We start from the raw sequence: 25,276 nt of genomic DNA, 5'->3' as shown, positions 1-25,276 counted from the left end.
AAGAAAAATGATCTATTCTTCATCAGCACGTGGTTCTGCTCCCCCGTGAGACCTCCACAGCAGCAAGACACGTGTGCCAGACCCCTAACTGCCCAAAGCTGATGAGGTCAGAGATAGGTCCCCATTTCACCTAAGGCCAGCACCTTGAGTTACAGGTTTCCCCCATTCTCCAAAAGTAGGGCATTCTTATGAAACCTTTCATGAGCCAAATGGAATAAAGCCAGGAAGCAATTACCATTAATTTATATGGAAAAAAATTTGGAGTATTCCCAAACCCAAAAAAATCACTTTTATGCCTTTCCGGTACCTTACAACAAATCTTACTAATGGATACACACAAGAAATCGAGAAAAAGCCCAGATGCTCACAGACACAGCTCCAAGCTCTGGTGGCTTGATGCCCAGATGCTGAGTGTGGTACCTGGGGAAGGCGCTGGGGGCGCTACTCCCTGCGCAGGTGCGCGCTGCCTCCACACGTGCTCCTCTCCCTGCAAAACCAGTACTGGACACTATTTTTGGACTTTGCTTCTTTGCATTAAGACATACATCCTCTGGATTTCGTTCAGTTCTTGAAAACAGGTAAAATGTTGGGCTCTCGTTGAAATGAAGGGGATAATGTCAACTTTTGAGACCCAGGTCACAGCTCAGAGAGAGACTTGCCGTTTCTCTTCACCAGCGTCCCCAGATGACCCCCTTCCATGCAGAAGGCACCCTGGGCTTCGGTTTTAGGCTCAGCTTGCCTGTGACTCGCTCGTTCCAGCACTGGGAAGCGCTACACCAGCGGTGCTTGTTCTCACGAGGAAACACACCGTGGTCCCCTCTGTCCTTACCCAGTAAGGAGAGGAGAAGCGACTCCACAGCCCCCGGGACACCCTAAGCCTCAGCTTCCTCATCTGTGAAATGGGCCAAGGAGCGGCCTCCCTCACGATGGCCAGGACCACATTTCTTTCCCCCATTGGTCTCTCTCTCCGGAGGTCAGCCCAGCGCCAGGGGAGAGCCACCTACTGAATGCATGAATGCATCAAAGTGTCATGAGGTTCATCGTGCTGACCTCCATGACCCCGTGAGATTCCTGGAGGGGCTCCAGTGATTCTCTGGGGGAACCCAGCTGCCCTGCCACTGCCCATCCCAAGAGCGGGTCCTGGTGACCCTGAGGGTGTCCTTCGGCATGTGCCTGTCGGGACCGGGCTCAGATTCCAGCTCCCGGCCTGCAGCTCAAAGGCCCAGTGGGCAACCGCTTCTCTCCGTTCCAGAACCAGCCGCGTACGTGTTATGGCAGCAGCTGGGTTCATGCGTCAGGATCCGAGAGCAGCATCATGGGCTCCGGGCAATGGCAGCAGAGTGGGGCTCACATTTGCCAGAAAACAGCATCCAGATCACTGAATGATTTCTGGCTCATTGTTCCAGCTTAAGAGAAGCTTTGGATCACTCTTACTCCTCCCCCAGATGTAAAGGTCCTGGTGCTCCCTGTCACCAGCCAGCTGGGGCTGCGGAGGGCCGCGAGCAGGTGAGTGACACCCTCGGGGCGCCCTCGGCTGATGTGACCGTTCCTCCCATGTCAGCTTTTATTACCATGAGCCCCCAGCTCCCTCAGGTCCCCGCAGGATCTCAGATGATCCTCGGGCCAGAGCAGTTTGTCCCCGTGTCATGGCTCTTGAACCATCAACCCTGGGTGCCAGGAGGGTGTGGGCCATGCAGGGCCCTGGGGCTACTGTTGGGAAGGGTGGGGCCCCAACACACCCTGGGATTCACTTCAGATGACCAACCTGGTGACCCAGAGCCTTGACACTGCACTCGGGGCCCCTCCTGGGGAGGCGGGGGCCAGGGTGAGGGCCCTGGGCGAATGGGCCCTTCCAGGAGATGGTCAGTCCCAGGCCAACTGCCCTGGATGCACAAGGTCAATGGGGCCGGGGTGACCCCATCTTCCCCTCTTCATTCTTCTCTGAACAGAAACCACAGACAACCTTCATTGCTGAAGCTTTGATTCAGGGATTAAACTTTGATCGAGGGCCACGTGTGCCCACGTCTGCTTCCAGCCTGGGGGTACATTGGGGGAAAGCCAGAAGTTTCCTCCTCTGTGAAGCACACATCCAGTGGCAGGAGACAGACGATCCCAGCCATAATGAGCAAGGGCGGATGGAAGGGCAGAGAAGGAAGAGAAAGCCTGGATGGAGAGAATGGCAGGGGGAGGGCGGTGTTGGCAACACCTGCCATGGAGTGGTCAGAGGAGAAGGTGACCTGGAGCAGAGACCTGAATGAGTCAGGGAGGGAGCGGTACGGGCCACCTGGTAGGGGTTTCCAGGCAGAGGGAACGGCATGTGTCAAGGCCCTGGGGTGGGACTGTGCTTGGGCGACAGAGGGACCATGAGAAGGTTGGTATGGCCGACACAGAGAAGGATGGGACCCGAGGCTGGAGTGCACGATGGAGCTTGCAGGGAGCAGGGAAGGACTCTGATCGCTCTGACCGAGTCAGGAACCCAGACCATGCAGCGTGTAGGAGGCCTCCAGATCACTTCTGTCAGGTGCCCGGGACAGAGCCTGGCAAATACAGAAACGGCAATGGGAGGACATGGGAAGGGCCCCTAAAGGTGCCTCTGAGGACAAGGGACAGTCCATTCCACTGCACAGTGGGTCCCATGGGCTTGGAGCCCAATCCCAGTGGAAGGTGCTGGCAGTCCCCTTCAAGCTCCTGCTCCCACCCCAGGTCCCCGTCCTAGGAGAGCATCACACAACACCTGGACCATTTCTGACACAGCCCACGGAGGGCCACCCAGGAGCCCTGAAGTGAGAACAGAAAGACACACCCAGCAGATCCTGCCCCCTTCTCAGCACCCAGCCCGTCAGGGCTCAGGGCTCAGGGCACCTGCTCTTCCCACAACTCCCACCCTGGCCTCGGGGTAACCGTTCCACAGCCTTCCTGAATGGACCCCAAGCCCCCATGCCACCTGTGGGATCTGAAGAACCTTTGTCCTAGCAGCGCCCCCCAGTACCCCATCATTAGGCACACAGTAGGCCCACATGTCACACTGCTGGCCTGGACGAGAGGGGGCGGGGCCTGCGTGGCAGATGCCTTTGCTGTCACACTGGGTATTTCACTCTGTCTTATGGGAGCTTCCTGATGACTCCGCACAGGCACGGGGAGTGTGAGTGTGCGTGCAGACGTCACCCAGGCGCGAGGATAGGAGAGGCCGGCTCTAGTGCCCCAGGAGCACATGTGGGTCTGTGAAGTGCAATTTTTATTTAAAACACAACAAAATCCCCAATCCAACCATTTTCTGCCTTAGCCTATCAGGTGGGGAGCTGGCCCTCCCTCATCCCTCCATGCTGCTTTTCCATGTCCTGGGTCCTGGTTCTTCTCCTGGGGTCCCCGGGGTCTCTCTGGAGCCACGGAGTCGGCCAAGGGCTCACTGCTACGAAAGTGGATGAAGAACGTCCGGATTTCCTTCGGGTAGATGGTGACCTTGGTGCCTTGCAGGGGTGTCGAGTGAGAGCGGGAGCTGCCTGAGGGAGCAGAAGTGGTCGGTGCTGAGAGCCACCTGCTTCCCCAGGGTGTTTCCACCCAGCATCCCTCTCATACACCGCACCCGCCCACACTCTACTGTGGCTCTTTGATGGAGGCCCTTGGCTGCCCTCCTCCTGCCAGGATTCCCACGGCCATGGCCCCTTGCATTTTGGCCCCCCCGTGAGGGTAATATATAGGTGGTCCTGACGTACATGGCCTCATTCCCCATGGGGTGGAGCACTGAATGCCTAGAGCTTTCTCACTGAAGCCATCTGGTGGGGTCTGCTCTTTATATTACTGGTTCCACTAAATTCAACCTTGGGAGGGAAGCCTCTTCATTCAATCATCCATCCATCCATCCATCCATCCATCCATCCATGATCCATTCGTCCATCCATGAATCCATCCTTCCATTTCACCCTTTCGAACACTCATACTTCCATAGATCCATCCCTCCATTCATCCACCCACCCACCCATCCATTCATCAATCCATCATCCACCAATCCATCCATCCACTCATTGATCCATCTATTCATTCATCATCCATCCATCATCCTGCAGAGAGAAATACACATCTACACATGTACCCATCCATTCAATCCATTCATCTATCATCTATCCATCATTCATCATGTATCTATGAGACCATGTATGAATTCATCATCCATGAACTATCCATCTGTCCATCCAATCGTGATCCATTGGTCCATCCATGAATCCATCCTTCCTTTCACCCATTCAAGTACTCACTCTTCCATAGATCCATCCATCCATCATCCATCATCCACCCATCTATCCATCCATCCATCCATCCATCCATCATCCATCTATCTATTCCCAAATGCCTAAGTGCCCAGCTACATAGATGGCACCCTGCTGTATGCAGTGGACAGAGAAGATGCATGGGAAAGAGGAAAGAGAGGGAGAGGAGAACAGAGGAGGAAACTGATCAAGCCGTGGACTCCAAAGAAGCTTGAGTGGGAGTGGGCCAGAGGGAAGGGGACAAGAGTGATCCAGGCAGAGGGAACAGCACGGGAAAGACTGGGAGGCATGAAGTGGCCCGTGGTTCCCAGGAGTTGATGGTGGTGTGTGCAGCGTGAGGCACAGCATGGCAGATGTCAGAACCCGCTGGGATGTGCTTGCCACTTCAGGACTCACCCAGGACAGAGGCAGGGGTGCGGTCTGCAGACACACAGGCATGCACACACACACTGACCTCAGGTGGATTCGAGACGCTACAGAATCAGAGGAGCACAGTAGCCCGCTCAAGGTCACACAGGCCACAGGGGCAGAGCTGGGATCTAAACAAGGTCTGGCCAGCTCCTGAGCCAGGCTGGGGGCAGGCTGAGATTCTCAGGCTCAGCCTGAACCAGGGTCTCCCAACCTCTGCGGTGGGGATGCTCCTGTGTCCTCCAGCTCCAGCGGTGCAGCGTGCTCACGTCCCAGGTCCCCGTGAGCGAGCGCTCCTCCACCGCCACCACGGACCCCAGCCCCTGCAGCACGACCTGAGGGACAGGAGCGCAGGGAGGGTGAGCTACCCCCGAGGCCCCAGGTCAGAGCAGAGGCAAAGCAGGAACAGGGGCGGCACCCACACCTGGGACACAGCACACACGCGTGAATTCTCACAGCAAATCCCCAGAGGGCACTGTGTCCCCATCTTATAGATGAGGACACTGAGGCCAGCACCAGCATGCTTCCCCAGGTGCTGTGCTGGATGAGCAGACCCAGGGGGAGGCAGGCACAGGAGCTGCCTCCAACCCCCACACCCCTCTTCTGGCTACGGCTCAGGGGGCGGCCCAGGGATGAGGCCAGGAGTGGCTGTCCATCCCCTGTGCCACGTAAGCAGGGACCCAGCCTCCTGCAGCCGGAGGGAAGCAGGTGGCCCGCTCTGGCCGGAAAAGGAAGGGACCATCTGCTGGCCGGGCCATTCTGCGGATCTATCTGCTTGTGAGGCCTGTGCCTGCTGGTGACCACGGGGGATGAGCAGAAGAGACGCAGCCAGCACGCCGACGAGGCCGGCTGCGGGACAAAGTGACCCAGGAAGGGACCAGAGAAGGAGAAGCAGCCAGCCCGCAGGGACAGGAGGGTGGGGTGCCCCTGCGCCCCCAAAGCGCCCGCCTCAGGGGGAGTGAGAGCACCCGCAGGCATCTCTCTGCCGAGGTCTCTGCCGGAGGGGATTTTCACACTGGGGTTTGCCTGCCTGCTGGGGCTTCAGGCCATGGCCAGGGAGGCCTGTCACTGGGGTCTGAGGGCACTTACTTCCAGGTTCACCGTCACGGGCTGAGACAGGACCGGGTCCTCCCCCACCTCATACAGGTGGTGGAGCCGCAGCAGGACACGGTGGAGGTCCGGCTTGGCCTTCCCTCGACGGCCTTCAGGGACAGAAGGACCCCCATCAGCCCCAGTCCTCTAGTCTGGGCCCAGCACTCGACACCTGCCCTCACTTCATGCCTCGGCCTCCCTGGGAGCCAGCTGACGTGGTCCCTGCTTGATGTTACTGCCGCACACCGGCTTTGTAAAATCTCTTCCACCTGTCCCAGCGTGGCGGGGGGTGTGGTTATGGATTTGAGTCCGAGGGTCAGGCAGGTCCTCTGTCTCCTGATGGGGGTGGGGGTGGGGCTGAGGACATGCTGATGTCCAGGACGACACACCTGCTTCATAAGGTGGCCCTGAGCTCGGGGAGAGCAGGGAGGGTGTCTCACTCCATCCCTGAGGCTCCCTCTGCCCCTCACTCGCTGCTCTCCAGGGAGGGGGGACCCCCAGGCCAGCCCCTTTCCCCTATTTGGGGCCAGCTGACTGCAGGAGACCCAGGCTCTTGCCTGTGGCCACGCACGCAAGGGGGAAGGGAACGCTGTGCCTTGTAGGGGAGGTTCCCCGCCCTGCGTCCTCTGTGACAGCGGGGATTCCTGACGATGGGGTTCAGTGTTAGAAAACCACTTGGCTTCAGGCTTGAGCCACGGTCCCCAAGATCTACTTTATCAGATAACAGTGTTATCTGGCATGTTGCCTCTTTCTTTTCCTCTTTCTTAATACTATGGATTCCTCCTGAGTTGTCTTTGGTGCCTGCTAGGACCTGGATGGGGCTCTGGGGACAAAGGGTGTCTAAAGGGCAGCCAGCCCTGCCTTTGAGCTGCTCATAGTGGAAAGGGGAAGATAAGGTGCAGCTGGAGCTTTGGCAACAGGAACAGTCAGTTCATGGCAGGTGTCACCTCCACCAGGTAGCCCTCCATCATGCCCTGCTGGGGGCTTATTGTGAACATCATGGTGGGTGACTTGGCTGCTTCTCCCTCTAGTCTGAGAGCTCTGTGAGTCCAGGGTCCTTGCCTACCTTGGGTACTGCTAATTACCCAGTGCCTGGCACAAGAGACATTTGTTCAGTGAACGAACAGAAGCTCTGGACAGTCAGGCTTCCTGAGTTCAGAGGACGAGTGGGGCTGGCAGTTCAGGGCTCCAGGAGGACTCCCTGAGGAAGCAGGACTGCACTGAAAAGTGAGGATCTGACAGAAGGTGGATGATGAATGGGGTTTGGTGGAGGGGCTGGCAGGGATCCATCGGAGAATGGGTGTGGACAGGTCCTGGGCTGGGGTCCATGACCAACGTGTGCCCTGCTTGCTGAGTGACCCTGGTGCCCCACGGGCTCTCTGTGGGTCTGGGTCTCCCTGTTGGGCAGAGAAGGGGATCAGGGGACCATGCAGAAGCAGGACAACACTGAGAGGAGCCCACATTGTCTGGTGCTGGGCGTGGGGCCAGCTTGACGTGGGGAGGGAGCCGAGAGACCGGTTCCCTTGGACGGCGGCCCCACCTTTCTGGAGATTATAAAGGTGCTCTGTGTGGTTGGAGCTGTAGTTCCAGCCTGGGATGCTCAGGGTCTGCAGGTGAAGACTCGGGGGCAGCATCACGGCTTCTTGCTGTGGGGGGCCTGGGAGATTCTGGGCAGTCTCTGCGGGGCAGACACACAGAGCCAGGACAAGGGCTGGGGCCAAGCTGCTCCCCCTGACATTGGGAGCTCTGCACACTCCGTGCCCCCGGTCAGGAGACCCAGCTCCTGCCCACGTGTGGCCCACAGGGAGGACAGCCTGAAGCACCTGCTGGTCCAAGCGCCTCGGGCATCCCCTTTCTGCCTTTGCCCACGGACATCATTCCACCTGAATGCCCATTCGCCCATATGTCCGGGGGCTCTAATCCCAGAGTCTAAGAGCTGGCAGGACCCTGGATCTCTAGTCCAGCCATTTCAAAGTACAGATGGGAATACTGCCACCCAGAGAAGTGCTGGGTTTGTTCCAGATCACAGGGCAGGTTCATGCAGAGCCCTGATTTCAATTTCAGGTCTGGGTGCCTTGCTCAGAAGACACCTCCGCCCCTTCCTCCTTCCAGGAAATACCCTTGCAACTCTGGGCTCCAGCTGGGGCACCACCTCCTCCCAGTCCCCTGGCCACAGTGATTGGTCCAAGCTTAGACCAGGAGCTCCTCTCTGCACCAGTTAGAAGCTTTGCCTGGGACTTCTGCCCCCCAGCATGGGAAGATTGAGCTCAGTCCTTTTGCAAGGGTAGGGTGGGGGAGGGCATGCACTGCTCAGGAGTTCACAGCCTCATCCCTGTAGGGAGGGTAAAGAAGGTCTGCAGACAGGGAGAAGCACAGCTGAGAGTATGAGGGAGAAGGATGGCCTCGAGAAGGTTCCACCCCCTGAGCGCCAGTTGCACCCCTAGCCCTTCCCGCAGTCGTGTGCTTGCACCTCAGGATAGAGTCTCCTGGTGGCTCAGCCAGGGCACGTGGAGTTTCTCTCTCTTTCAACCAAGAGACACCAGAGTGGGGCCAGTGGGAGGTGCTGACCTAGCCACCGGCCCACCTCAGACACGGGGACGTCCCCCTCTGTGGAAAGGGTTCCCGGCCTCCTGGAAGAAACCACTGACTCATCCTGGAGCACACTCTGCCCAACCAGCGGCCCCTTCAGGGTCTGTGACTTGCAAACAAGAGAACTCAGGGACACCCCCCATGTTGACCCTGGTCTCCTCCAGGCTTGTGGTCCCCAAAGCACAAGGCCCCAGGCTCTTCCCTCAGTACCTCTCTCTCCCTGTGTTCCCTGAAGCCTGGATGTGTATGAGCATGGCTCCCCAGGGGACAGCTCAGGAGAAATCCTTCAGGAGAGGCCGGGCCCTTACCCATCCCTGGCGTGCAGCACACAGCTGGCACTCACTACGTGCTTCATACACCCTGCCTGTTCTAAAGACCTGGGAGGGCGCTGGCGCTAAAACTGAAGCAAGGAGGAGGATAACCACATTCTCTCCAACAGCTCTGCAAGTGAGTAGAACACACACAGTTCAAGGATGAGTGAGATGAACACCAACTTGTATCTAGCTGTTTCATTCTTCACATGCTGCTCCGAACTACCATTTCTAAACATGATCATTACCTATTGTATCTCACGTTTGATTATTCTCATAAAGAAATGGACTGTTGTACACCAACAGGGGTGTAAGTGGAGGCAATGCATGAGCTCTGCAGATCAGACCATGGGCTGGAATCACCCTCACCTGGTGACAGCGTACCCAGAAGTCAAATAAAAAAAGACTTTTAATGTTGGTCTTCCATGTGTGAAGCCATATATGTCACATAAAGAAAGAAAAAGAGATATCAGAGCAGAAAATGAATGATACTCAGGGAAAAAGTCCAAGGTGGAATGGGTGTGAGTCTCAGAAATGTTCCCACTACCTATATGAGCTTCAGTGAACTCTGGACCTCTTTGCCCGAGTTTGCCCGCACGTTAAATGGACTTTATCAGAGACTCCTGAGCTCCCTCTGCTCAACGTTGTCCAGATCAGTGAAGGCCCACAACCCTCCCCAGGTCTACCCGGCCAGGTGGGCTCTCTGGGATGCACACCCCCTTACCATTCAGCTCTCTTAACAGCACAACGGGTCTGTGCTGCAGCGCCAGCCCACTCCTCTGGCGCAGGCGAGCGGTGAGAGGCCGGGGTCCCAGCAGGAGCCAGAGCACAGGGTGGACAACGGAGGTGTCATTCAGTGTGAGGTCATAATCCAGAGCCCAATCAAAGTTGTTCCACAGCCGGCGATGGAGCATGATCTGCAGGGAAGAGCTGTGGGACAGGGCCCCCTCCCACCTGCTCGTGCCCTGGGTGCCCAGGAGGGCCCACTTCCTACCTCCACCTGCCCGTTTCCTTGGCTGGAGATGCCATGTGCCTGCTGGGACAGCACCACCAGCCGGCTTTGGCTATCCTCGATGAAGGCAGACTGAACCATGGGGTAGTAATTCTGTGGACACAAACATGGCCACACTGGCGGTCAGGGTGAAGGACGGGCCAGGCCTGCTGGTCAGTGTCCCCCTCTGGCCACTGCTCTCAGCCCCCTACACGGGGACAGCCACAGCTCAGGGTGCAGCAGGGAGACTATGATAGAGGATCTGATGTTGGAGACCAACAGACTGTCATTCACATCCAGCTCCACTGCTTCCTGACCGTCTGAACTGGGGACTTGGCCCACTCGAGCCTCAGTTTCCCCACCCGTACAATGGGCCGAAGGACCCGCTGTGCACATTCCTGCAGGAGTGATGAGGGGTGTGTGGGGTCCAGCCTGATGTGGGTGCTGGGCCGAGGGTTGCTACAGAGAGAAAGGGCCGAGCATGGTCTGGGGGAGCAGCCACACTCCCCACGCTCTGTGCTCTGCTGGAGCAACTGTCCCGGGCGGACCCACAGGGACTGTCAGGAGCCCCTGCACAGCGGGGGCATCGAGCAGTAGGGACGACGGACAAGAACTCACCAGCAGAGCAGGGTGGGGACACACCCCCCTGGGACCCCCAGGAGGAGCAAGAAGTAAGGATTACTGAGGCACAGGAGGCCCCCAGGGCAGGCTTCATCTGGATTGTTCCGTCTGACCCTCACAGTCCTGGGGGCCGAGGTTATTCCCTCGATCAGGTCGGGGGCTACCCAGGGTCACAGGGCTGGAGGCCTAGGATGTGGGAGCTGATGTGTGGCTTCGGGCCACGCTCACCACTTGGAAGGAGCCACCGGGTGGCCTCTGTGCTGAAGCCCTGGGGCGGGGGGGGGGGTTGTCAGGCCCGCTAAGCCTTTGACAGGCATCTGCTCAGAAATCTCAGAGCGACCCCCTGATGAGGCGCTCCTCTTACACAAGAGGAAACCGAGGCACAGACAGAGATGGGGATGGTCTAGGGCCTGTGGGGGCTCCGGATTTCAGACACCAGTGGTGACCTGAGCCTGGGTCTCCACCCCTCCCAGCACAGGTGGGCCGGGGGCTCCGCGGCGTTCCCTCCAGAGGCCTCTGCGGCCGCACGCTGCTGCTGGACCGGGCTTCCTGCTCCGGCCTTCAGGAAGAGCGCCCTCCGGGCTGCCCCCCACCGTGGTTGCAGGACCAGCGGGCCCCCTAGGGCTCACCCGAGCGATGCTGTTGCTCGCGTATTCCCGGAAGAGTCTCCGCTGCATCTGGTAGCCGTTGCTGTCCGAGTAGAGGGTCTGCTGGTTCTGGAGGCTGGTGCTGGTCCTCAGGATGGCCTCGCAGTTCAGCTCCATGGGGCCCACCCGGTACTCCTGCTCGATGCGACGGCACAGCAGCTCCCCGCCACGGCCGACTGGCACGTGGGCGAGCCGGGAGTAGATGGCATATGTGTGACTGCTGTCCCTCACATCCCTGGAGGAGAACTGGGAATCGTGGGTCCGGTTCTGGGAGCCTTGTGGATGCCCCTCCCTCCTCCTCCGCCCTCCCTCGTTTCCTATCTCCCACCTTCCTCCCTCCTACCTCCTGCCTCCCTGGCTTACTCCCAGCCTAGCTTCCTCCGTACCTCTTCTCTCCCTCCCTTCCTACCTCCCTCTCACTTTCTCTTCCTCTCTTCTTTCCTTCTTTCCTTACTTCCTTCTTCACCCTTCCTGTTTTCCATGCCCCCTTCCCTTCTTCCCTCCTCCTGCAGTCAGGGCAGGGGGTCACGGAGTCTTCCTGGGCAATATAATGGGAAGAGCTTGGTCCCCCGATGATCAGAACTGGGCTGCTCAGGCTGGATGGCTTAGGTCTGTGCTGTCACCGGGCTTCTAATGTAAGTCAGTGTCCCTGTGGGTTCCTGCCCCAGCTCTGAACGTGGACACCCCCTACGAGGTACAGCGTGTGCAGCCGAGCCAGGATGCCGCAGTCAGAGCCATCACGTCTTCATCAAGCTCCCATCGAGAACGAGCTGGTATCAGGAGCACACCCGGACCCTGAATCCCTCGTACGCCCACCGTCATGCACAAGAGGGCCCGAGCGCACCTGTAGAAGAGCTGCCGGATCTCGGTCATGAGCTTTCCCGTCACAATCTGCAGCTCCACACTTTCCCATGATTGTTTCGCAGTCTCGGTGGGTGTAAACACAAAGTTATCAGAAATAGGGCCATATTTCAAGTTACCGTTGACACGGTACTCCATGAACTCCTGGGTCACCTGCACTGTGCGGTTACTCTCTCTGCAGGGACAGCAAAGGGAAAACAGTATCATCTTCGTGCACATGTGTCCCGAGTGTGGTCCTCGTCATCTGGAAGCTGGTGACCATCCTGCTATGCAGACACCCACCTCCACCAGAAGCCAAGAAAAGCCACCTCAGCAGAACCTCAGTGACGGTCACGAGGCCGCTCGGTGACACCTGCACGTGGTTCAGATGAAGTCCGTGAGACACCCCTCTCCTGAGCCAACGTGGCCTTAGATCCTTCCATGGGCCAGCAGGGCCCCCAAGCAGGAGGGTGACAGAGGCTGCATAAAGGCCCCCGAGAGCATAAGCAGAGGGCACTCATGCTGCCCCAGGGGGAACGTCCCCTGGAGCTGGGGCCTGGTCATCAGGCGGCCAGCAGAGCCCCCCACACCTTTCAGAGGGACCCCAAGGAGCACAAGCAAGGATGTTGTCATGGGTCCCCCGGTGTCCAGATGTCAAGAGCCAGCACCTTCGCTCACTTCACCACCTCCTCCTGACTCCCGAGGGCAGGGAACGTGAACCCACTTTGCTCCCGAGGCCCAAGAGGCTGGGGACCCTGATCCCCGGCACAGGATCCCATGCCTGGGAAGAGCCCAAGCCAGGACTCAGGTTTCATTCCATCTGCTCGATCTGGGCTCAATCCATTCTGTTCAGATACTGGGGTTGGGACAGAGGATGGGGGAAGGGTGGGCAGGGACTCAGAGCCCTGTAGAGACATGGATGGTGTAGACACATGTATGGATCCTAGTTCTGTGTGTGGTCTAAGCAAAGGCACTGCCATGTACTGGGTTTGGGGCATGGTGCTCCCGGGCACAGAACATGAAGTATCCCTTCCACACCCATTTGGGGGCTTCTGTGCTATTGCGGTGGGCATGGACAGGGAGCAGGGGAGGCATCTGAGAAGGGCCCCTTTGGCCCCTCTGAAGAGCCCAGGAAAGAATCCTGGTCATTCGTCCGGCCCCAAGCCCTTTCCCTTCTGGCCTCAGGCTGCCCGCTTCCCGCTCCCTTCATCAGCTCCCGCAGGTGCCGTCAGCTAGAGACTGGAGGACTGAAACGTGCTCCATCTGTCGCGGGAATAACACTGAGCCAGAGGAGGGACGAGTCGCTGGTGGCCATGGCAGCGTGGACAGACCCTGGACACACGATGCTGGGGGATGGCACCAGTCCCACAGGGCTGCATGGACTGGATCCCCTGGTATGAAAAGTCCAATTTAGACGAATCCAGACCGGCAGAGCAGGGTCAGAGGGCGTGACTGTGGTGATGCCCACATGGGCTGTGAGTGTCCCAACACCACAGATGGGGACCATTTCCAGAGCTGATCTGCGGGGTCTGCGATTTCGCTCCGTAGTGCTGGATTGTAAGGGTGAAGCCCCCCCCCCCAACCCGGGCCTCTGCACAGGAGGCTCCTTCCGTGGAACAGTTGTCCCCTCGTCTGTGCCCACGGATTCTCTGGCCCGTCCAGTCCTCAGGCCTGGCTCCCAGTGCCTCCCACCCACTAAGGCTGCTCTGAGCCCACCGCCCTCCATTTTCACAGCCCCTTGTCTCTGCAACCAGGGCTGAGGCGCTGGATTAGCAGTTTACCCCGGAGGGGATTGCAGGGATCCACAAGAAATACCCAGTCCTCACCCCAGCCAAAAGCAACAGAGATGGATGGGGGTGAGGGGGATGGTCGGCAGGCCATGAGCTGTGCAACTGGACCTGCCAGCTGGGCGTCATGGCTGCGGATGAGGCCTTCATGGGATGCACACAGGGAAGGTGAGGTGGAGCTGGCCCCACAAGGGCTGTCTAGTTGGGGTGTCGGGCCTGACTGGAGAAGCAGCCTAAGGCCCGCCTGGGGTCTCTGCTCTGACCAGGGAGGCTCAGAAGTTGCCTGGCCCTCCCCAGGTTCCACGGCTCTCCCCACTCTCGCTCCCCACCCACGCTGGCTGCAGTCAGCCCCTTCTACCTGCCATGCCCTCTCTCAAGGGGATCTGCGGAATGATGAAGGACAGGGCTCAGGTGCGGCCCTTCTGTGGGGCCTTCCTAGCGCTGAGGCTCCAGAGCTGTGCACAGTGGCCTTGGGGCTGAGCTCCAGGTACCGGTCACCTCACACCCGTGCTCCTCCCTCCCTTCTCTTTCCTTCCCCAGACTTTCTGCCAGCTACTCCTCCAGACTTCCTGTTCCTCCCCCACTTCCAGTGTGGGGGGGTCACATCAGGAAATGGAAGTGGCTGCTCTGGCAGAGGCAGCTAGAGTGCAATGAGGACTATCTGGGATGTGGCCTGAGGATGGACAGGGCTGGCCCAAAACACCTGGCAGGCTTTTTCCTGGGGGTCACCTGCTTTCTCTGCTGTCAACAATTAGTTGCTGAATGAATGGATGTGGAAATGGATGGATGGATGGATGGATGGATGGAAAGATAAACAGACATGGATAGATCTAATGGTAAGTGGACAGATGTATGTATGTAGGCATGAATGAGTGGGTAAGTAGGTGGATATATGGATCGGTGGGAGGGTAAGTGGATGGCTGGGTGAGTGTATGGTTAGGTATGTAGGTGGGTAAAAGTATGGATGGATGGGAGGTGAGTAAATGAATGAGTAGATGGTTCAGTGAGTGAGTGGATGGATGGCTGTATGTTTGGATGAATATACAGACACTGGGAGGATAGTAGATGGATGGAAGGATGGGTGGCTGGATATATGGATTGGTGGAGAATGGATGGATGTGAGGGCGTGTGAGGGGGTAGCTGATGGGTGGATGGGTAGTTTGGTATGTGGATATGAAATGATGGTTGTGGATGTTAGTGGATGAATGGGTGGTTGGTTAGTTGAATAAATGAACAGGAAGGATACTGGATGGAAGGATGGATGGATGGATGGATGGATGGATGGATGGATGAACAAACATATAGACAACTGGGAGGATAGTGGATCGATGGAAGGATAGGTGGTTGGATGGCTGGATGGCTGGATGTTGGATGGATGTGATGGTGTGTGGGAAGAGTAGATGAATGGATGGATGGAAAGATCAACAGATACATGGATAGATCATATGGTAAGTGGATAGATGTATGTGTGTAGGCATGAGTGAATGGGTAAATAGGTGGATATATGGATGGATGTGAGGGTAAGTGGATGGATGAATGAGTGAGTGTGTGGTTATCTATGTAGGTAGGTAGATATATAGATGGATGGGATGTAAGCGTGAATGGACGGATGGGGGGTTCAGTGCGTGAGTGGATGGACGGATGGTTGTGTGGTTGGTTGAATATACAGACAACTTGGAGGATAGTGGATGGATGGAAAGATGGGTGATTGGATGTATGGGTGGATGGAGGATGGATGGGTGTGAGGGTGTGTGAGAGGGGTAGCTGATGGGTGGATGGGTGGTTTGGTTGTGGAAACAGAATGATGGTTGTGGGGGTTAGTGGATGGATGAGTGGTTGGTTAGTTGAATAAATGGATGAACAAGAATAGTGGATGGAAGGATAGATGGATGGATGGATGGATGGATGGATGGATGGATGGATGGAAAGATAAACAGAAATGGATAGATCAAATGGTAAGTGGATAGATATATAGCTGTGCGCATGAATGAGTGGGTAAGTAGGTGGTTATATGGATCGATGGGAGGGAAGTGGTTGAATGGGTGGATGTTTGAGTGAGTGAGTGGATGGATGGATGGTTTTGTGGGTGGTTGAATATATAGATGAGTGGGAGGACGGTGGATCCACAGAAGGATAGGTGGATAGATGGCTGGCTGGCTGGCTGGCTGGATGGATGGATGGATGGATGGGAGGGCGTGTGGGAGGGTACCTGGGTGGGTAGATGGGTGGTTTGGTGTGTGGATAGAAAATGATGGTTTGTGGGTTACTGGATGCATCGGTGGTTGGTTGGTTGAATAAATGGATGCACAAGAAGGATAGAGGATGGATGGATGAAGGGACAGATGGAAGGGTGAGGTGATGGATGGGTTGGTGGGTGGTTGGACAGATGGATGAACAAGTTCACTGGGTGGATGGATGGATAGATGGGTGAGTGGGGAGTGGATGGGTGGATGGGTACAAAAGGAGATGGGTGGATGGATGGTTTAGTGGCTAGTGGCTAGATGGATGGGTTTATGTTTCTTTAAATTTAAGAAAGTGGATAAAGTGACTATTATATATTCTCCCTGAGTGGGTCTTCAACATCGACTTTGTGGATCGACAGCCCTGGAATGACAAGATTCATGAAGGGCTTTCTTGTACTCACAATTGGTCTACTCTCACAACTGCAGAAATAAAGACAGTAACACAGGAGGGTGTTGGTGTCACCAACTTCAGGTGATTCCCCTAGCAGGTGAGGACACGGGCAGACGGGGGAATGACCTGACTGGGTCCCAATGCATGCCTCCAACTCAGAGCCCGCAGTGGCTGAGCCTCACCTCTCTAAGATGCTGTACATCAGGTTAGTGTCCCGGTCCAGGAACACAGTGTAACAGTCATTCTCCACACGAACCAGGTGCCTGCCCCTTGGGCCAGCAGGGCTCTTTGTCTTGCGGGCAAAGTTGGAGGTTCTAGCCACACTGGCACCCAATTGCTTGGTGTCCTCTTGGGTCCCCTGGGTGCGCCTGATGCTGTAATGTCGGTAACTGAGGCCCGGGATCGTAGTCAGCACATACAAGTCGTAACCAGGTTGCTTCTCCTTTGATTCCTGGACCTGGAAGGTCGGCAGAACGAAACAACATGGTGGATATCAGGGTTGGAAGATGCTCGGTGTCCTCAGTCAACTGTGACTTCCCTACCCCCTGGGCGGGGTGCTCACTACCCACAGACAGCAGGGTCTTTCCATCATTGGACTGTGTTGAGTTCCCTGCAGGCCTCCTCTGTGCTCAGCAGGATCCTGCCCCAGCCCCATCTCCCTCCCTGGCCTCCCTCACTCCTCAGACTCCAGCATCAGCAACCGCCCTCCCTTCTCAGCAGCCCTGCTATTCCCTGCCTCTGAGCCTTTGCTCATGCTGTTCCCCTTCCATGGAAGGGATCTCTCTGAAGGCCCTTATTTCACATCCTCCAATTTCCCGAGGGAGCGTTTTCCTGTTCACTCTCCTGGCCTTCCCCAACCCCCGTCGCCAGAACTGGGAGGGATGTTGGAGGACACTGGGCACACTCAGCTGGCCCCTCACTCTCCAGGGGAAGCATGCAGCATCCAAGCCCCTGTGGGAACCTCGGGGGCCCTATTACCAACCTCAGGATGGCTGCACACACTGCCCCACCCAGGCCTTGTGGGACAGACAGCAGACGCCCTGTCCCTGCCCCCATCCTGCTCTGGGGATATTCCTCATCAGAGCCACCACCATCTGTCACATTCCACACGTTCTTATTTGGTTTCCTGCCTGTCACCCAGGGCGAGAATATGAGTCCCCTGCGGGCAGGGACTTCATGTGCTTGGTTATTAAGGAATCCCCGCACCTAGGCAGGGCCTGGCACACAGTGGGTCTCCAAAATATTTGTGCAGTGCATTTACCCTGAGTGGTGTTGCCTGTGGGTGAAGAAGGGGGTGCTAGGGGTTGGGTCTGCTGAAACCAACACCGTCCCGTCTCCCTGCCCAGGTCAGAGGAACTCCTCCTCCTTCTGCATCAACCAAGGTCTGCTACCCTGGCTCCCGGGTCATCACTCCACACCACACATGCCCTTAAGTGTCTGACCCCCCTCTCCCCACAGTGGCACTGCTGTCCAGGGGATCAGCACTCAGCCCGGCTGGACCAGAACGTGCCGCTGGGAGAGTCTGCTGAGTGGCTGATGTCAGCACCTCCTGGCCCCCGCAGGGATGCACTGGTGCTGGGGGACAGGCAGGGTCCCTGGGGTCCCCCTCTGGCTCCAGGCAGCGGCAGGAAGTGAGGACCGATTGCGCACATGCTGGTGGCTGGGTGTGCAGACACAGGGCGCTGGGCCAGCCTGGAACATCAGCCCCTCCACAAAGCGCCCGTCTGCAGACTTCTGTGGCCTTCCCACAGAACGTGGACGTTTACCTGAGAATGTAAATATGCCCCATGGCGGGGGCGGGAAGGAGAAGCCTCCCAATCAGTGCAGACCACCCAGGACACCCTGCAAGGAGGCACAGTGGCGGGACTTCTGGGCACGTCATTTGCTCATCGCCCAGTGTCAGTCTCCTGGTGGATCCCACAGACCCTAATGGATAAGGGTCCCCATGGCGATGGCCTCCAAGTGTGGCCCCCAGGGTCACATGTTCACGTGAACTGCTCCTGTTTCTGGAAGTGCCCTCCTGGAGCAGGTGTCGGCAACAGCAAGCATGTCCCGTGCACGCTGTCATGGCCATACCTGTGCAGCCACCGGCCGGCCAGTCTCATCGGTGATGTTGACCCGGGAGAAGCCCACAGTCAGGTTAACAAGGGTGGTGACCGTCCAGGCCAGGGGGTTGTACACCACGGCCATGCGTCCCTCAGCTTCCGGGTCTACACACAGAGAACCGGCATTACCTGCTGCCATCGGGCTCATCCAACACACCTGGGTGCCGTGGCTACATGGGAAACTGAGGCAGGAGACCCATGGCCCTGCAGAGCTGCCAGGGCAGCTGAGTATGGGGACCAGTGGGCTCGTGTGCTCCTATACTCAGCAGCCCCCATACTCTGCTCACGGCTCTTTTCCAGTCCCCAGGCAGGGGAGGGTAGAAGGGAACACCCTATGTCCCTCTGGACAGCGAGGGTTCCCGTGCTCCTGACACATCACTCCCTGATAGCCCCACGGGACTAAACAGGGAACTGAGGCCCGGAGAAACACAGTCACCTGCACAACTTGACCCACTGCTAAGCTGTGTCTCCCAAGTTTGAGTGCTTGGCATTGGGAAGGACTGGAGAATTCTCCGAAGGCTGGAGGGTCCAGTCAATTGCCGAGCCCAACATTTGAGCCACAGCAATGTGGCCCTGGGTTCCTTCTCTGTCCATCCTTTACCCCCAGCGAGGTAAACGCTGGCCATGTCTGATGATTTCTGGAGCCCTGAACACTTCACACACGTTCCAGCCTCCTGCCTCCACCCAGGCTCTTCCCTGTGGCTGGAACACCTTTCTTTCTTTTTTTTTTTTTTTTAGATTTTTTTTTTTATTTATTTATTCAACAGAGATAGAGACAGCCAGTGAAAGAGGGAACACAAGCAGGGGGAGTGGGAGAGGAAGAAGCAGGCTCATAGAGGAGTAGCCTGATGTGGGGCTCGATCCCACAACGCCGGGATCACGCCCTGAGCCGAAGGCAGACGCCTAACCGCTGTGCCACCCAGGCGCCCCTGGAACACCTTTCTTGACCTCCACCTGCTCACTGCTTGGGCAAGCCTCCCTGGTGAGGTCATGGGAATGGACAGCCCCACCAGGCAGGGAAATCATACCCTGGTTCCAGCTCTGCTGCCGCTGTCTCTCCCAGCCAACCCCAGCATCTGCGGGCTGGGACCCTGTGTGCTGAGTGCGTGGTTCCCAGGGGCCTCCCCAGGTCTGAAGGTCAGATGGCATTGCACACAGACACAGAGGGGAGGGAGAGCAGGCCAGCTGAGCAGGGAGGTCAGATGTGAGGGGTTCACCATGACAGAGCACAGGCTGAGATGGGGAGCTGGGGAAGGTGTAGCAGGTCTTGTGCACATGACATCAGGCACTGGGAGGGAGGTCAAGGTGTCCCAAGCCCCTAGGACTTTCTGGTTCAAAATCCCTCAGCCTCAGGCTGGCATGATCAGTTACCCTGTACGTGTGAACCCTTCACCGTCAAAGAGGCCGGGCATCAGCTCCCAAACTGAACTGAGGAGGGAGTTGGGGGATCCTGCTGGGCTCAGGTCGCTGAGGACACCTGTACCCTCCACAACCCTGCAGCGCCATCCCTGGGCTCAATCCCTGCTCTGCTCCTTGCTAGCTGGGTGACCCTGGGCATGTCCACAACCTCCGTGTTTCTGGTGTGTCCTCAGCTACACAGTGAGGATAATAGCACCCCCTAGCTTACAGCTCTCCACGCATTGCAGTAATCACTGTGCTGAGAGCTAGCAAATGCCAAGCTGAGTTGGCCATTATGACGGGATCTAACGGTAACCTCACCCTTTTCCCCGACACACAGAACATGGAGGCTCCGAGCAGCCAGGGCTCATGCCAGGCTCAGGCCAAGGGTCAGGGGTGCACAAGCAGATGTGGTTGCAGAGTCTGAGGCTCAGATTGTTCCGGTCCTTTCCGTGACCCCCAGGCTCTCTGCTCAGAAAGGGTCAGAGCCCCCTCCCAGACCTGCAGGGACATCCCACAGGGGCCTCGCTCACCCGAGAAGGCTGGGTTCCCGTCGTGGACGATGGAGGCCATCAGTTCTTGCACAGCCTGCATCCCTGACCTCAGATTATTCACGTACATGTCGCTCACCTTGGGGGTCTCAGTCCCGGTGATGGCATCATGGTGCTGTACCTGCGTCCCGACCAGAGAGGCAGGGGATCAGGCCTGCCTCTGCAGACCAACCCCAGGGGCTGGCTCTCCTTCCCTCTCCCCAGGTGCTCTGGAGCAGGTGAGGGTCCCTAACACGTTCCAGAAGAGGAAATTGAGGCGCAGAGAGACTGATGACCTTGTGGAAACCCACTGAGTCCCCTAGCTTGGCCAGAAAACAGACCTCTGCAAGGGACCCGTCCCAGCTTCATCTCTGTTGTGCAGTCTTCCTGCGAGTGCCGCTGGATTGTTCCAGGCACCCTCCATTCTCTGTACCAAAGTGGGGGTGGGATGAGCTTGTCTTCCCCAAAGGGAAACCGAGGCCCCACCAGGCGAAGCCACGTGTCCCGCTCACTCTGATGGGCTCTAAAGTGTATCCATTTCACCCCCAACACAGTGACACATTCTGCGGGCAATGCCCTTCAGGCGAGTGTGCCAAGGCATGGCCAGCATGGCCCTTTTGTGGCAGGGAGATGACAAGTTACAGGATTTCTGGGGTCTCAGTGTTCCCATCTGTACAGTGGGGGACGAGTGGAGACGGGAAAGTGGGAACGACTTGCTATGGGGCAGCCACTGTGCCAGGCGGGTCACGTACACTCTCACATTCACTTGCCACCATCCTGGGGTGGGCATGAGCTTCTCATTGTCCAGGGAGGGAATTAGGGCTCAGAGAGGCAAGTCCTGAGCCTGAGGCCACACAGCGGAGGGGGACTGAATCCACGCAGGACTGCGGGACATTAATGCCGCTCCACTTTGCCCTCTCTCCTCTGGGTAAATTTGGCTCTAAAGCCTACTGAAGCCACCAGCTGAAGGCTGCATCTAACCTTGGCCCGGTGTCCACATGCACCTGCCATGTGACCACAGGCCACCTCGGTGTCTCTTCTGGAACATGGACCTGTAGGTACCAGGGGCTGGGAATCGCACTGCACAGGAGGTTTCCGACCTGATGGTGTCGCTGACAGCTGTGCCGTTACCTCGGAGACGGCCCAGCGCAGCTGCTGGAGCTGCTTCAGGGCCTGGCCCAGGTCCAGGTGCTGGTGGGGGGCCGGCCACACGGAGCGTGTGAACATGGACTCCCCGGCGTACAACAGAGCGCTGGCTCTCCTTGCCAGCCTCTTGAGTCCACTGCGGGACGCATAGAAGCCGGTCCACGCCTGATATAGATCTGGAGAGAAGGGCTGGCAGTTGGCGTGAGTCTCCCTGGCCTGGAGCCTTCCTGAGCCCACGTCCCAGTAGAGCTGTGGAAGCTGGGGCCTGGGGTCTGGCTCTGCCTGGGTCACCTATGGAGGCAGCCATAGACTCCTGCTCCACCCAGGCCAGGAATTGCCCGGGGAGCCCAGGGAGGGGCTGGGGTAGGTGTGAGGAGTAGGTGTGAGGATCGGGTTGGGCTAGACCAGGCCTGGGATGGGGGATCAGACAGCCTAGGGTGGACCTGGGAAACCTGGAACAGCCTGTGAGCCACGGGCCTGGGAGACCTTGGTGGAGATGGGGGCAGATGGGAGCCAGGTGGGCAGCACCCAGCTGATGAGGTCCTGAGTGCTGTCAGAGGCTTTGCATGTGGCTCAGAGGCAATGGGGAGTCCGGGACAAGCCTGGGTTCTTAGCGGTTCCCCTGGCAGCCCAGGGAGACGGGATGGGGGGAGAGCTGAGGGATCCTGTGCTGCTGCGCTGACGTGCACACACAGGGTGACTCCAGACCAAGGCTCAGGTGGGAGGAGGGGGGGCTGGTGCCTCCCGGGGTGTGCCAGGGTCTCACAAGGTGGTTGCCTGTTCCTACTGCTCTTGCCTCATGTTCCGCGCTGGCTGGGCAGTGTCTCCATTCCCTGACCTTCCCCCACATGATCAGAGCACAGCAGAAAGGGTAGCCCCGTGATCCGGGTAAAGGTACAGGCTGTGTGGTCAGGAGACCATGTTGACCACAACTTCTCCAGCAGGCTGAGTGTCCTGGTCAGGCGGGGGCACTCTGCAGCCTAAGCTCTAAATCCCCAGTGACTCTGAGCAGGAACCAGGACTCCCGCACCTGCCCAGACAGAAACACTGTCTCTGCTGGGAGGCTGCACCAAGCCAAACCAATTCAGAACACCTGCAGGACATTGCCCTTCCTCCTCCCTCCTCCGCTAGCCCCGCCTGTCCGCTTCAGCATAACCCCGCCCACACCCACGTGTCCACCCCTACCTGGGCTGTAACCACACCCACAAGGATGTAGCCCTTGAACTACAACTGTAACCCCGCCCACATCAATTTGCCCCTCCCACCTGGGGTGTAAGCAAGCTCACACCCTTGGAGCCCTCCCACATGAAGGCAGCCAAGGCCTCCTGGATGTGGCCTTCCATCTCAATTGTCCCCCTCTCCCCCTTGGGGTAGCCACGCCACTGTGGCAGTAATGACGCCCACTTGCATGTATCACCCCACACTGAATTAAACCCCCAAGTCTAAATATCCCTTCCTAGCTTACCTGTACCCTGCCCACTTCAATCTATCCCCTTTCACCTTGACTGTTACTCCTCCCACATCGCATAGTCCCTCCCACCTGCTCTGCGACCACACCCACATAGATGGATTTCCTCTCGTGTCTACCATCAGCCAGCTGCTGCAACCACAGGGTGTGAATCGTAGTGTCTCAGAACAATGTAGCTCCACATTCTCACCACACAGACAAGAGACCAAGGTGATAAAGGACCAGACCAACCCAACTTATGGGCGAGCCAGGGCAGTGCTGCCCAGATCCAGCCTGCATTGGGGTCCACACTGGCATCTCTTTGGAAAGGAAGCAAATGGGGAGATGGGAAAATGGAAGCTACGGAGCTCTTATACAAGTGTCTCTCCAATCCTAGGATGCAGGTGGGACATGAAGGTTGGGGCAGTGGTCACTGCTGAGCCTTCCTAAGGATGCCCCCCTCAATATTTCTAGAACCCACTTCATTGATGACAAAACCAGGGCTCAGAAGGGTAACATCACTTACCTGAAGCCTCACAGTCTGACGAAAGGGGCTTGATCCAAACCCAGGTATGGGTCTGAACCACTGTCTGGGCTGGCCCTCCTCAGACACTCTGGCTGCTGATCAGTGGTGGAGGCCAGGCCTCCCTCCAGACACTTGACCTTGTGATGAACATTCAGCCAGTGGGGACCCCTCCAAGCCTTGGTCTCCCACCTGTCTGATTGGTATAGCCACCCATCTCCTCTCTTCCTTTCTAAGCCACCTCTGCCCCTGAATAGCGTGTGCATAGCCTGATAGCCACTACTGGGTGATGCTGGCTGGGAGCAGAGGCTACATTCGGCTCCCTAAGGTGTCCTGGCCCCTTTCTACCCCACCACAACCTCACATCTCCTTGGCTTCTCCGTCTGCGCAGGAGTGGAGCAGGACCACAGAAACCCTTCTAGGGCTCTTACATTTTACGCAATAAAGATGTTAGAAAGTCAATGGTTTGGTCAGCACTATTCCCCAGTGATGTCCCAGGACAGGGTCCAGGAGAGGGGTAGGGAGGGTGTTCTCTGTTCCGCTAGCACTCTGTGCCATGCTGCACTTGGTCTAATTCTAGCTTGGACTGCAGACTGGGGAGATGGGATCTTCAGGGGGCTCACAATGGGGGACAGGTTGGGGCAGGCCTGGGAGGGGTGCTGCTGGGCTGCCTACACAGCACCCTGCAGGCCCTAAGTTAGCCTCCTCACAGGGATGAACTGATCATGTCCATGGCAGGAACTCGCCCAACAGGACCAGGGATGATAGAGTTATGATGGCTACATGTGCTTGTCCCTTCCTCTGTGCCAGATTCTAGGCTAAGGTCTTTTCTTGCCTCATTTCATTTTTACAACTCAATGGACTGAACACCATGAACATCTCCATTTTATCGACACAGTCCTATTGACATAGGACAGTTCTTGCTCTTGCATGCAGCCAGGGAATAAGCTCACTCCAAGCCCGGCCCCTTTAACCCTTAGGCTGTGCTACCTACAGCCAGTACAGTCCCCGCCTCAATAACACAGGCATGAAGCAGGCAGGACCCCCAATAATTCTGATAATACTGATGAAAGGAAACACGGAGACCATAAGGACATCAAGAAGCCACCTGATCTAGCCTTAATGTCAGGAAAGGCTTTGGGAGAAGGTGACATTGCAAGAAAAGTAGGACATATGGGGGAAGGGAAGGGGGGGTGGGGGTGGAGCACTCCCAGCAAGAAACTACTGTGCGCGGGCAATAGTGAGAGGTTCAACCTGGTGGGCACCAAAGTGGGGGTAGCTAGGATGTCTAGGCGGGACAGCTGGGTGGGGGGGCAGGGCCCATCTCAGCCCCAGGGACCCTCACATGCTCTATCAGCAGGGCCGGGGGAGGGGGGAGGGAGGCAGGTGCCTCCCTGGCACCAGATCTGCACCCCAACCTGCACAGGCTCATACCTGAGGAATAGGGCAGGAAGTCTCTGTGCTCATGGACACGCCAGCTGACATTGGTAGAGTGCAAGGCACTGAAGTAGTTGTCCAGCGTGGCATACTCCACAGAGATGCCCAGCTCAGATTTGTAAGCATTGATGCTGTCCAGCACAATGTCCATGTTGGCAAACTGCAGCGAGGCATTGAAGAACTGCTTGTCACACCCCTGCAGGCGGGAACACAGTGCAAAGCCTTGGAATTCTGGGGCAGAGCCCAGCCCAACCCTCATGGCCCCCACCAAGGGCCCTCCAGCTCTCTCTGGCAGAAGGCCCAACCAACTCCCTGAGGGCATCCCTGTGCCTTTCTTCCTTCTTTCCTTCTTTCCTTCCTTCCTTTCTTCCTTCCTCCCTTCCTTTCTTCCTTTCTTTTTCTTTCTCTCTCTCTCTTTCTTTCTTTCATATGTTACATTTCAAGTTCTTCTTTATCTTATAACTGGATGTCTGTATCTAATGAACACCATCACCCAATTCCCTCA

At 57.3% G+C, this 25,276-nt stretch overlaps 1 protein-coding gene across 1 annotated transcript in view; it reads right to left on the bottom strand.

Moving 5' to 3' along the window:
• Positions 1-3,279: 3,279 nt before the first annotated feature.
• LOC113266691 (epididymis-specific alpha-mannosidase) overlaps positions 3,280-25,276 on the bottom strand; it is a 39,412-nt gene continuing 17,415 nt past the window's right edge. Inside the window, exons 8-20 of the mRNA XM_057309864.1 lie at positions 24,769-24,967; positions 21,350-21,540; positions 20,222-20,360; positions 18,262-18,395; positions 16,368-16,642; positions 11,769-11,960; positions 10,907-11,159; positions 9,660-9,770; positions 9,390-9,582; positions 7,306-7,443; positions 5,763-5,875; positions 4,888-5,008; positions 3,280-3,500 (exon numbers count right to left, since the gene is read on the bottom strand). Coding sequence (XP_057165847.1) covers positions 3,280-3,500; positions 4,888-5,008; positions 5,763-5,875; positions 7,306-7,443; positions 9,390-9,582; positions 9,660-9,770; positions 10,907-11,159; positions 11,769-11,960; positions 16,368-16,642; positions 18,262-18,395; positions 20,222-20,360; positions 21,350-21,540; positions 24,769-24,967 — 2,280 coding nt within the window. The remainder of the gene's footprint in view (positions 3,501-4,887; positions 5,009-5,762; positions 5,876-7,305; positions 7,444-9,389; positions 9,583-9,659; positions 9,771-10,906; positions 11,160-11,768; positions 11,961-16,367; positions 16,643-18,261; positions 18,396-20,221; positions 20,361-21,349; positions 21,541-24,768; positions 24,968-25,276) is intronic.

Source organism: Ursus arctos, unplaced genomic scaffold (assembly GCF_023065955.2).
Source record: "Ursus arctos isolate Adak ecotype North America unplaced genomic scaffold, UrsArc2.0 scaffold_9, whole genome shotgun sequence".
Classification (NCBI taxonomy): Eukaryota; Metazoa; Chordata; class Mammalia; order Carnivora; family Ursidae; genus Ursus; species Ursus arctos.
The sequence above is the reverse complement of the archived record's forward strand: the minus strand, read 5'-3'. Positions and strand labels throughout refer to the sequence as shown.